Genomic DNA, 12,449 nt, shown 5'->3' on the forward strand with positions numbered 1-12,449 from the left:
TTCAAACCTTTTGCCTCACTTTGATGGCTCAGTTGACAGAGGCTGATAGGTGCGTGAGATGGGTTGCAGGTATTATCTCAAGCAGGGTTTACTCCCTCAGGTGGTTGGATCCTGACACTCTCTTCCCAACTCACCCCTCTTGGAAGATAATAATTAAAAAATAGCATTGATTTGGGGAATGAAGACATCTCCACTGACCCAGAGCACACCCACAGAGCCAAAATACTGCCGCAATACTACAAATCATCTAAACTCCCAAATGCCGGAGATGTTAATACTACTGATTTCGACGGAATCTTTATAAGTTTAGAATCCGTTCGTGTACATCCCTCTTGTTCGATGTCCCCTTGAGGGAGCACCCTGGGTTATGCTGATGCTTAGCAGACCTATAAAGTACAAGCATTCAGAGCTGTAGACACTCGGCAGTGTTCCGTGTGGGCCAACAGTGCACCATAAACCTCTGCGTGTTTACTGAGAAGTAAGCCCCACTGTAACCAATTGCGCTTTCTAAGCGCGCGCAAAATGCCTTGGTGACCCCGCGCAGAGGCGAGCCAGGAGCGACCTTCTTCTGTCTATGTGTGGGCTGAGCTTGAGGGCCATCTCGACCTCGGTTTCCTCTCTCGATTTGCGCGTCTAGCGAGCTCCGCCGCTTGCCCAAGCCAGCTGGCCGCCGAGATGCCCAGAGAGCTCGATTTAGTCCCCGGGGGGCGCTCAGTTTCCCGCACGCGCCTCGGCTCCGTCCTGCAAAGCGCAGCCTTTCCCGAGGGCGCACCACTCGCGCGCTGCCCGGCGAAGAAGCCGCCCCCAGCTGCCTCCGAGCCGAAGGCTTCTTTCTGGCAAAGCCGACTCTGCGCTTGCGAGGAAGTTTTTCCTCACACTTTCAGAGGCTGGACCAATCCGGCGCCAAAAGAAAAAAAAACCCAACAGGATCTACCCATGACTTTGGGGTGTAAATCCTCTCAAAGAAAGGGCGTCTCGAGTTGAACGTGACTCGCCCACCTTTCTTGACTGCAATTCCAATGCCTTTGAAGGGGGTTTCGAGGGGTATTCCCCCCTTTCTTCCCCTTGAAGGCAATGGGAGAAGCGCCACTTCAATGGCGTTGCCAAACCAAACGCAGCTCGTGGTTTCAGAGAGCTCTGAGGTGCAGGGTCCCCAGCAGGCGTCCAAAAACCACGTCCCAGCCAGTTTAGGCGACCCAGGAAATCTGCGCTCGCACGGACCCCTTTCTAGGCACGCGCCCTCCCGCTTGCCTTTCCCTTCCTCACAAGTTGGCACACTTTTACCTCACACACACTCCCGGGGTGCCGCGTGACTGCAGGTATATGTAACTCCTGCTCAGTCATTCCCTCAGTTACTCCCTCACACGCACGCACAAGCGATACCCTGCCTGCTATAAAAACGCGCGCCTTATTGTTGGCGGGACAGCAACTGTTACTTAGAGACACTCAGGTATTCCATCCTTTGTATATCAATTTTTTGTTTCCTTCTGTCTCTCCGTCCTCCTCCTCCTCCTGCTCCCTTGCCCGCGCCTTCTACCCCGGCGCTGGCCAAAAGAAAGAAAGACAGAAAGACAGAAAGAAAGCCCAAACAAACACCCAACCTTCACGCTTTAGCCCATTGGCTGCCCGCACGCGACAAGGCCCCGCGCGCTCCAATGGCTGAGCCGACACGCGACTGGCGCGAGGAGGGCGGGAGGTGGAGGGTGGGGCGCCGAGGAGGGGTGTGTGCGGGGAAGGAGGAGGTGGAGAGGGTGGGGGACCCCGGCGCGTGCCGCTTTTTAAAGGGGGCGCAGCGCCCTCCGCAACCGGAGAAGCCTAGTTGTTGGCGGGCCGTGTGTCTGTATATGTGTGCTTTATTATTACTATTATTATTTTCCTCCCTCCTCCCTTATGTATGAGCGCGCGTCGCAGGGTTAGACAGGGCTCCTGAAGTACTTGCTGTTCGTCCTGGGCTGAGGGGGAGAGCGCAAAGGGCGCGTGCAGCAGGTCAGACGGCGGCGACTTCTCGCGCTGAGGTAACCATCGCAGACGCTATGAGCCACCTGCGCGCCGTGGCTGCGCCCAGCGAGTGGGGCGAAGGCGGCAGGGATTTGGGCTCCCAGCAGCAGCCATTGGAAGACAGCCTTCTGCTGGGACAGGAGGCGACGGCGGCAAGTCGCGGCTTCTCCTCAGCCTGGCTGGGCATCTGCTGCCCAGGCCGGGTCACCTCGTCGCCCAGGTACCTGCTCTCAGGAGCAGCTGAGGGGGACGATGAGGAAGAAGACGACGAGGAGGAGGACGAGGACGACGAGGAGCTTTTGGAGGCAGGCGCGGCCGAGCACTTGGGCGGCGGCAGCCGGAGCCGGAGCGGCGGGTCGGGGAAGCTGTGCGCTCTGCAGGAGCACCACCGTCGCCACCATCACCACCACCAGGCAGGCGGCACCCCTGGCGACGCGCAGGCGACGCGGCCCCGCGCGCCCTGCCCCGGCGGCGGGGGTCTGCTCCGCCAGGGCCCTCAGGTGAGCGGCGTGCAGAAGCAGAGGCGCCTGGCGGCCAACGCCCGCGAGCGGCGGCGGATGCACGGGCTGAACCACGCCTTCGACCAGCTGCGCAATGTCATCCCCTCCTTCAACAACGACAAGAAGCTCTCCAAGTACGAGACGCTGCAGATGGCGCAGATCTACATCAGCGCGCTGGCCGAGCTGCTACACAGCCCACCTCCAGCCGACGGCGCCCCCGCCAGCCAGACTTACGAGCGCGCGCCCTGCACCCCGCCTGTAGGGGGCGCTCTGCAGCAACAGCCAAGGTCCCAGGCCTCGGGACAATGCCGGACGCGTTTTCCCCAAGAGCAGCCGGCTGGGGGCGGGGCAGGAGGAGGAGGCTTCTCGGTGCAACTGGACCCGCTGCATTTCCCCTCGTTCACGGAGTTGGGGCAGAAAGCCCCCTCGCCGGCGCAGCTCCTGCCGCCATCGAGCCAGCCCCAGCAGGAGCGGAGGAAACCCTCGCCGCCGGCCCATCGCAGCGATGGGGAGTTCTCGCCCCGATCCCATTACAGTGACTCTGACGAGGCCAGCTAGGCGCGCCTCAGTCGGGCAGGGAGGGATAGGTGAGATCGGCGGCTGCCAGTCAAGCCGACCCTGAGGCTGACCGGGGATGCGGGGGGAGGACTGCCTGTCAGACTGCTTGTGAAAGACGTTGCTGGCGTGAACAGGGCAGGATCCTGGGCATGTGGGGGCAAACAGACGCGTGTCGCAGGCTCTGATGGACTCACCTCGCCAGCCTTAGAAAGCTTTGGAAACCTGCGGGGGTAACTCTCCTTAACTTCTCTTTCTAGAAGTAGCCATTTACCCTGCGCAGGTCTAGAACGGTAGGGAAAGCTTTTGAACCATGATTTCTCTTGAACTCTATTCGTAAAGCACTGTGGTTGCTGTTCTCGCAAGCAAGCAAAGGGGGCTTTCTTCCAAGCAACAGTGCTTCGAATCTTAGCTTTTAAGCGATTTTCTAGAAGCCGACTGAATGTAACCTGGTTTGTTTTTCTAGTTTTAAAATTTGGCTTCCCCTTCCCTGCTGAAATCAGTTGCATATACTTCACCAGAGAGAGTAAAACAGATTCCGGATTACAGATTCTGGGGCAATGGACTGTACCCTTCCTAAATTAAGCACTGCTTTTTGGGACAGCTCCTCAGAGTTCCTCGGATGTAAACTCCAAAGCGTTCACTTGTGATCTCTCCCTAGTAAGTTTCGGTCTCCAGATGATATTCACGTCATCCAGAAATAGTACCTCGGGTTAAGAACTTTGCTTCAGGATGAGAGCAGAAATCGCGCGGTGGCAGCGGGAGGCCCCATTAGCTAAAGTGGTACCTCAGGTTAAGAACAGTTTCAGATTAGGAACGGACCTCCAGAACGAATTAAGTTCTTAACCCGAGGTACCACTGTACCTGGAAGTAAAGCTCGTTGACCTCAACGACGCTTACTTCAAAGTAGACATTACAGTTACAGCAACTTGCCTGAGAGTAACCCAAAATGTACTCAGCGGGGCTTATTTCTCAGTAGTAATGCAGAGGAATGAGCTGTCCCATTTAAAAGCCTAACCATCGTTTCTTGCGAGTATATTAATTGAGATCAACTCAACTATTCCAAGTAAATGCATTTAGGGTCGGAGCTGCGAGAACTCTGTCCTTTGACGTTTGGATATAGATCTCATTCAGCTTCATTCTAAGCACAATTGCTCGGAAGTACATGATAATTGTTCTTTTTAATACTGCCACTAAGTGTGCTTGTGACTCTCATTACAATCAACAAGGCTCCACTCAGTTTCATTGCAACCCTTCATCTGAACTAGACGGCAAATTAGCCTTTCGCTTTGAAGTGACTTCAGCTGATAGAATTGGGCAGAATTTCGAGGTTGTAGTCCTCGCTGCATCCGTCCCACAAGCTTCCCTGGGGAGCCTGAAGATTGTGGCTATACTAGTGGTCTGAGTTTGGTTGTCGGTTCTTTTGGGTCCACCGATTTGGTGTGCGCTCCTCCGCCTTCCCAAACGCAGGGCTGTTTTGTCCTCGCTACACGTACTTGCAAGGAATCCCCCTTGATGTAAATCAATCTACTTCCGCGCTTAGTTACATAAGCAGTCCCCCAGCGTGTTCAGTGGGGCTCTTGTGCGCTCATGACTGCAGCCTTCTTTCCAATAGAGTTCGCTTAGGATCAATTCCTCCGGAGCGAGGGGTCCCTAGGCGGACCTGCCTTCTAGCCATCCGCCCCGGTGTCCCCGTCAGCGCAAGGGGTGTTTGGCTTTTGCTAGCGAAAAGGCAAGTGCCTTTCCTTGCAACCTGGCCGCTTGCAAAGCATCCCGAATACAGAGTCGCTGTACAAATTCTGAGCGCAAACGAGGAGGACCGGTGGAGAGGGCAGCGTTCGTGGGTATCCCTTTCTTCCCGGGCTGTAAATAGGGGGAGCGGTTTTTTGTTTGTATCCTGCTTAGCTTTTCCTCAACGTTCATCCAAACCGAATGTTGGCGTCTTCTGTAGGTGGGATTTGGCGCAAGCACTTTATAAGCCGCCGGGAGAGGAGACTGAGAGACGCGGCTCCAAAAGAAAAGCGACTCACTGCCAATTGGATTAATATACCAATGTCGAACTCAGCCATGTCTCTAATCGTCATTATTAAACTCATTTGCAAACAGCATGGGGTGGGGGGAGGGGAACGCGGGAAACTACCATTTTTGTTTGTCGTGTCAAACATTTATGTCCATTTCATTTGCTTTTGTGATGTTTTAGCGACAGGTTGTTTATTTATTACTGGATGTTTGCTACTGGTTCTGTTTTATCTTTTTTAAAACCAAACGACTTTTTACACGATCCGTTTATTTTTTAACAAATTCCGCTGCCATTGTTTATGTAACTTTTTTTGAGAGAGAAAGAACAAATAAAAAAAGTTTTAAAAGCAACAACTTTTGTTGAGGTGCATCTTTACAGGAATCATGACTGGAGCGGTATAACGTGGGGGTAAGTCTCTTGCTTCAGGGAATGATTTGCCCCTCCGCAGGATCCCTCCGTTTGTCAAATAATAAAGCGCGCCTGCACCGATGTTTCGCTATTAATAATAGGTAATGATAATACGAGGTCAGCGCAATTCCTCGCAAATGCCTCCGTCTGAAATTCAGACATTCCAGGAACACGTTTATTAAGGGGTTTCTCACACCCTCTACTCCAGAAATGCCATTACATTGTACATTACAGAGTAATCGAGAAAGGGTAATATATTAGTTTCAGATCACATACTTTGTCCTAGGTTCAGCTCTTGGCATCTTCCGGTAAGGTGGGAATGCCCCCTGTTTGAGAGCCGCTGCCGGTTAGTGCAGACAATATTGAGCTACAATATTGAGCTAGACAGACCAATGGCCTGCTTGCTAGGTGAAAGTTCATTAAATTGAGAAGCTCCGTTTTGCAACCCCATTGTTCTATGACATCACAACAGGACTACTTCGCAATTCACGCGCCTGCTGAACGGGAGCAGTCGCGTTCAAAGCGGTGATGACCTTAGTCCCAGTCATATTAATCCTCTATATCCCACTGGTTTCGCCCTCGCTGACTCTCACGATGCTCTTTTACTTTAACCTAGTAGAGTTATGTATATGCAGTGTAAGCAATTTATGCACAGCTGAGTCCTATGCACATATACTCATAAGTTCCCCCTGAGTTCCCAAGTAGGTAGATGTAGAATTGAAGCCTTACTTGCTTGGAAACAAATTCCACTGGGCTGATTCATTGGCCTGTTCAACACTTGGTTTCATCAGTCACTGAGCCTCAGCAGAACGCGTGAACCTTTTCCAATAGAGGACTTACCAGCTGATGATCGTGCAGACGGGAGCTCGCCCCTTTACTTCCAAGAAAAAAGTTTTTCGGACAACTGGGGTTATGTTTGGAGACGGGAATGCATTTGCTCGGGAAGGGGAGGGAAATGCGTGGATTCGAACTGCGCTTATTATGCCAGATGACTGGTTCTTGTTACATTCATAGCTAGCCTTTCCTCCGCTCCAGTAAGATCAAAGCAACTATACCTGGCTGGTTCTCTCTGCCCTGCTTCCCACATTTATCGAAATATGAATCGCAAAATAAATTGAACGCCCCGAACTATAAACACGTTGAGCGTCTTATATCCCGATAGGAAGGTATGCTGAACTCCGGAATCCGGAGCAAAGTAATTTAAACTTTAGATATAGCCCGGACTATACCCTTCGAGCTAACATTTTTCCAAGACCTGATTGGACTTAACTCTTCCGGCTACGCTATGGAAGAGGACTTGACAATGCAGCTCCCTGTCTAGCTAGCCTCAACCTAAACTTCCGAATTTGTTACTGAAAAGAGATTCTTTGGGAAGCCTTAAGCCAACAGAGGTGCAGCGTGGTCACCCCAGAATTGTACTAGTTGCCCGATCCCGCTTAGTCGAGACTGCTGTGGGAAGGCTTAACGTGAGCCTCGCAAAGCAAGGCTAAGCCTCTTAACCAGATTCCAGCGCCAGAACCTCAGTTCTGAAGCATTCGAAATAATTATTAAGGCAGGAGCGCCTCTGAGGGTGTGCAGAGTCCAGCCACCTGCGCTCTGCGTAACTGCAAACAGGGAAGTAATTCCAGGATAGAGAAGGACGTAAGCGCTTAAGAACACGTTATATAACACGTCGTTTTATAGCCTCTCACACACACGAAGGGATGTCCCTTTGCCCTTATGTCACTGGGTGACTAGAGGCAAACCACTTTCTCTCAGCAGCAATGGGAAATGGTGGTGGCGATAACACTTGCGGGGTTGTGGTAAGAATGGCAACTCGATCATGCTCGCGAAGCGCTTGGAGCGCTTAAAAGCGCTACACAAACGTTAAATATCATTAGTAGTATAATACATTTCGTACCCTGGTACTAGACACTTCATACTTTCCTTACCGACATGAATCTAGCAATAATCTCAAGGAAGTGTTTCAGGGGCCGCCAGTAGCGATGGAGCATTTATCTTAAACCAATTCAGCATCTAGGTACCCTAAAATACTTCCCCTTCAGTAGTTTGTGGGATCCCATTCTCCACCGATACCCATTACAATCCCACGAGGGGCAAATGTTGTTGTTGTTTTAATATTTATATTGTTTCCATGAATGTTTTTATTCTGAAACTGGACTTTATTCTTGAGTAAGGTGGTGTATAATTTCTCAACAGGAGAGACTTGCTGGATGACAGCTGCGGGCGGGGGGGGGGGGGCATTTATCCAAGCCTCTTCTTCCAACAGCGGTCAAATAAAAGCTTCCAAGGAGCGCACAAGCAGGCTATGAAGGCAAGAGCCCTTTTTCTCTCCCAACTTGCCCCTTGTAACTTGGAATACTCTTATAGAGTTCTGGTCGACTCAACTCAAAAAGACTATTGTTGCAAAAGGTTCAGAAAAGGGCAACCCGAGCGATAAAGGGGGTGGAGAGGCTCTCCTTTAAGAAGAGGAGTAAGAGACGACATGATAGAGGCGCACAAAATTACGCATGGCATAGAAAGTGGGTAGAGAAAATGTATATTCTATCTCCACTGTCTGAGGCAGTATATCTCTGAACGCCAGTTGCTAGGAATCACATGCGTGGTGAATATTGTTCTGCTCAGATTCGGTTTGGAGAGATTCGGGTCTCTCCAATCTCACGTGAGTTTTCCGCAGGAGATTCAGCGTAAATCCCTAGCGCAGGTTTACTCGGAAGGAAGTCCCGCTGGAGAGAACAGCAGCTTTTGCGCAGTACCTCCCGTCCACTTCCCTCGCCTGCCTGCCTGCCAGTCTCTCCTTTCTCGGGCTTCTCGTTTCTCCTGCCTCCCGCCCCCCCCGGGAGCCTGCATCTCTGGACAAGGAGCGGAGCAGCTCCTGGGGGGCTCGCCTCGTGGCTCCTGGTCCTGATAGGCGGCCGCGGCAGCCCGCGCAGGAAGCGAGCAGGTGAGAGTGTCACTTTCCCGCCGCGTAACAAAGCACCTGCCCCCTTGATAACCTTTCGCGCGGCCGCCTTCGCCGGGGCCGAGATAAACATCGGCCATCTTCGGGTTACTTGGAACCCCGGACCTGCTGCCGGTGAGCGGCGAGCCACTCTCGCCCGGCAGCTCCCGGGGGTTGTTGACGGAGCGGGTGACACAGTCCCTAGGCAAGGTGAAAAGTTCAGCGAGGATCGCCAGGTCGCCCGGCTGGGCTTGCCTCCCGGACAAAACACCTGCTGCACCGAGTCTAAACACAGGCTGAGATCCTAGGCACGCTTGGCAGCGGGTGTGCATGTCATGGAACCCGGGGGACGGGACTTACTTCTGAGTAAGCCTTGTATAGGTACGATCGGGCTGCAGATGCCTTTGAACTTACTTTTGAGTAAGCATGTCTGGGATCGGACTGTCAATTCCTTAGAATTTACTTCTGAGTGAACATGCCTAGGATCGGGCTGCAAATATCTTTGAACTCAGTTACTCTCAATAGGACTTGCTTCTGAGTAGACAGGCATAGGCTCAGGATGCAAATCCCTTTGAACTCAGTAGGACTTGTTTCTGAGTAGACGTCCATAGGATCGGGCTTTGTAAGCCCATTGAAATCTATAGCGGTGCTTTTAAAAGCAACAAAATCCAAAAGTGGATCTCACTTGGAACCTTCCCAAGCATCCTCTAGCGTTGGGAATGAGGGAGACAGATGACCCTAATATCAATTAAATCATTGTAACTCACGTTTATTTCAATGAGAGCCTTAAGCACACAAATCCTTCACTAGAAAGTTCATATTGACTCAGTGGAAAGCTCCGTTTTATCTCGTTGGTTTTACTGACACGTTAAGTGTGTCTAGGATCGCAGCCTTAGCTGTACTGAAATAGCCCCTGCTTTAAGTTTGGTAGTCCGGTAAACCCAGTCATGTAGCTTGGATAGATCTGCATTTTTTTTAATATTGCGATTCCCAGTGATTTTTGTCTCAGGAGGAAGGTTAGGTTTAAAACAAGCAAACAGACAAATACCCCACCCCACCCCAAACAAGCCCAATGCATACTTTTCCCGAAGTAAGCTCTACTGAACATAACGGGGGTTTTATTTTATTTTTTAATAAGGGTAGAAGTCCTCAGGATTGCAAGGATAAAGGCGCAAGCTCCTTAAAAGGGGCTTTGCTTCCATTGGAGCAAGAGCATTTTAAGCTTGGACTCGGAAAGGTCTTTGTCCTGGTTCCCAACCCGCTACTCAGTTTGCGCTCGACAGCACTGAACAAATACATGCGAACTGAGTGTGGTGCGGTGGTTAGAGCACTGGACTAGCATCTGGGAGACCTGGGTGCAAATTCCCACTCAGCCATGAAGGTGACCCCGGCCAGTGAGTGACTGCCTCTCGTGGGGTGTAAATAAGGAAGGGGAGAACCATATAGGTTATCTTGACCTCCATGGAGGGCGGGGTGGGGGAGTGGGATATAAGTGGAATAAATAAAGAAATAACAAAATAAAGTTATGAGGCTAGGATCATAATTTAGGATCTAGGATCATATCGGCTGGTCGTCAACGAGGTCTTTCTCATAGCAAACCCTGCCCATATAAAAGAATGACCCTAGCTTAGTCATGTCTGTTACTTTCAATGGGTCTACTCTGAGTAAAGGCTTAGCTGAAGAGCACGCACGTCAGGCTCGCTGAGTTACTTGGAACCTGTCAGCCTTACGGACCTCACGGAATTGTTGCAAAGATGCATCGCTCCCTGGTTGCGGGAGCGGGGGAGTTCATTACATTTAATTCTCTTAATTATATATTTAAACGGGCACTGGGTGTAAGGGAAAACCAACACACATTTTCCACTCTGAGGTTCTGTTCCGGCCTTTGCATAACAACCCTTTGTCACCCCCCTCTCTTCCCCCTGCCCCCCGCTTGTTCCCCCATTTACAAGCTGTAGCGCGTAGCTGCAGGTTGCTCTAATCTCATTAATATTTTGGAAACGTGAATATTGAGCGTTGGAGGCCGTTCATTCGCCATATGCCGGGCCACTCCCGCGATGCTGGCTGGTTCCTTTCTCTCCATTATTAGCAATTAGCTTCTACCTTCCCAAGTCAGCCCCCAAGTATCCAAGAGACTGGGCGCAAAGGAATCAGTTATGCGCCCGCGCCAAGCATGCTTAATAGCGCCTCGGAGCGAAACAAAGGCGAGGGCACGGTGTGGCTTTAATAAGTCATTGGCACCTCCTCCCAAATACATCAGCTGGGAAGCAGCTCCTTGGAAATCAATGGGGTTTGGGGTTGGGAAGCGCCTCCAAGGACCCCGCCGGGGCGGGGGCGGAGAGCTTTAGAAAGAAAGTTACCGCGCCGCGGTGCGGGCGAAGTTCTCCTCCGGAGGTGGGGAGACAGAGGGCGCGTTTCGCTCTCCTCTCCGGAGTCGTCAGTTGGATTTGCGGTCCTGGTCGTGTTTTCTCAAAAGAAGTCCCATTCTTTTTGATGCAATTTACTCCCAAGTAAGAAACTGCAGCGTCGGTGTGCTTAAATCAATACAATACTAATATTAATAATAAAACCAAAACTTTAAGCGTATGGGCGCTGCAGTCCTAAATCATTGCATTTTTATTCTTTTTGATTTGAAACTTAATGCCAAAATACTCTGAAGTCTCACCCAGCTCAGTTAGGCTCTCAAGTAAATTACGCACGGGATATTGAAGGTTTTGTTGGATATTGGTTTGGGTTAGTTTTGGGGCTTGAAATTAGAACAGGCTTCCTCGAGGGAAGGAGCAAATAGCTCAATGGTCGGGCATGTGCTTCGCATGCGGAAAATCATAGGTTCGATTCTAGGCACCTACAGGCATGAATGTAGCCAGGATTTATTGTAGTGGGGGCAGGTTTTATGGGGGGGGCAGAACCGAAATATCTGTGATGCAGTTGGTCAGTTAGTTAAGTATTTTATTTATTTACTTTATGGGGGGGTAGTTGCCCCCACACCTGGCCACGCCCATGCCTACAGGCAGCATTGGGATAGACCCTTTGCCTGGAGAGCCTCTGCCAGTCAGTGTAGACAACGCTGGCTAGGTGGCCTAATGGTCAGACTCGGTATAAGTCAGTTTCTTATGATCTTTATGACGCTGCAGTCTTATGCACACTGGCTTGGAAAGCGAACCTCTCTGAGGCTTGTTTGGTTCAGAGAAAAGCCGAGTGAGAAGTGCCTGGATAGAAGTGTATCAAATTCTACACGTCACGGAGAAAGCGGATGGAGACAGTTTTCACTCCCTCTCTTCTAACTCTCCGAACTCAGGCACGTGATCTGATGCAGCTGAACGTTGCATGATGAAAGAAAGTACTTCCTCACGCATCGCATGTGGAACTCGCTGCCACAAGATGCAGAGATGACCACCAACTTGGATGGCTTTCAAGGAGGATGAGGGTGAGGCTGCTAGCCACGGTTACGAGCCACGGTGGTCATGCTCCGGGGTCGTAGAGGCAGTCATGTTTCTGAATACCAGTTTCTGGAAACTACAGGAAGGAAGAGCACTATTGTGCTCCGGATCCTGTTTGAGGGCAACTGGGTGGCCACTGTGAGTACCAGATGCTGGACTTCCTGGACCATCGACCTGATCCACCAGGCTTTTCGTACGTTCCTATGTTCTTCCCACTCCACCCGGTTTGCCTGATTAAGAGTTCCGGGTGACTCAAAGGCTTGCTCGTTACTTTCGTGACATTGCTTGGTCATCATGAAATGCCCCCCCCCCCAAAAAAGAGCGACAGCTTAACCCTTAACCTCCCATGATCTCCCTCTTCCTCTGCTTAGCCTATTTGGTGGATGACTGAGAAAAGCGCATCCTTCCGATATGCAGAGAATGGACCAATGGCGCCCCGAGAGACAACACTACCCCCCACTACTGTGACATCAGAGGTGGTACTTTTCCTCCTTCCATTTACACGCCGCTGAGAGTAAGCGTGCATATAGGATCGGGGATTCCAGATTGACGAACAGTGCAGTCTTATGCGTGACTACCCATAAATA

At 51.2% G+C, this 12,449-nt stretch overlaps 1 protein-coding gene across 1 annotated transcript; it reads left to right on the top strand.

Annotated features, from left to right (window-relative positions):
- Positions 1-1,828: 1,828 nt before the first annotated feature.
- Positions 1,829-5,415, top strand: ATOH1 (atonal bHLH transcription factor 1). Its single transcript, XM_083457729.1, has one exon. It carries the CDS (start codon positions 2,034-2,036, stop codon positions 3,054-3,056), a length of 1,023 nt encoding a protein of 340 aa, XP_083313855.1. The 5' UTR covers positions 1,829-2,033; the 3' UTR covers positions 3,057-5,415.
- The last annotated feature ends 7,034 nt before the right edge of the window (positions 5,416-12,449 follow it).

This window comes from Podarcis tiliguerta (assembly GCF_965153285.1).
Source record: "Podarcis tiliguerta genome assembly, chromosome: 9".
In the NCBI taxonomy this organism is placed as follows: Eukaryota; Metazoa; Chordata; class Lepidosauria; order Squamata; family Lacertidae; genus Podarcis; species Podarcis tiliguerta.

What these genes read in the sequence shown, in the direction of transcription:
- ATOH1 (XM_083457729.1), top strand. Translation starts at nt 2,034, where the DNA reads ATGAGCCACCTGCGCGCCGTGGCTGCGCCCAGCGAGTGGGGCGAAGGC.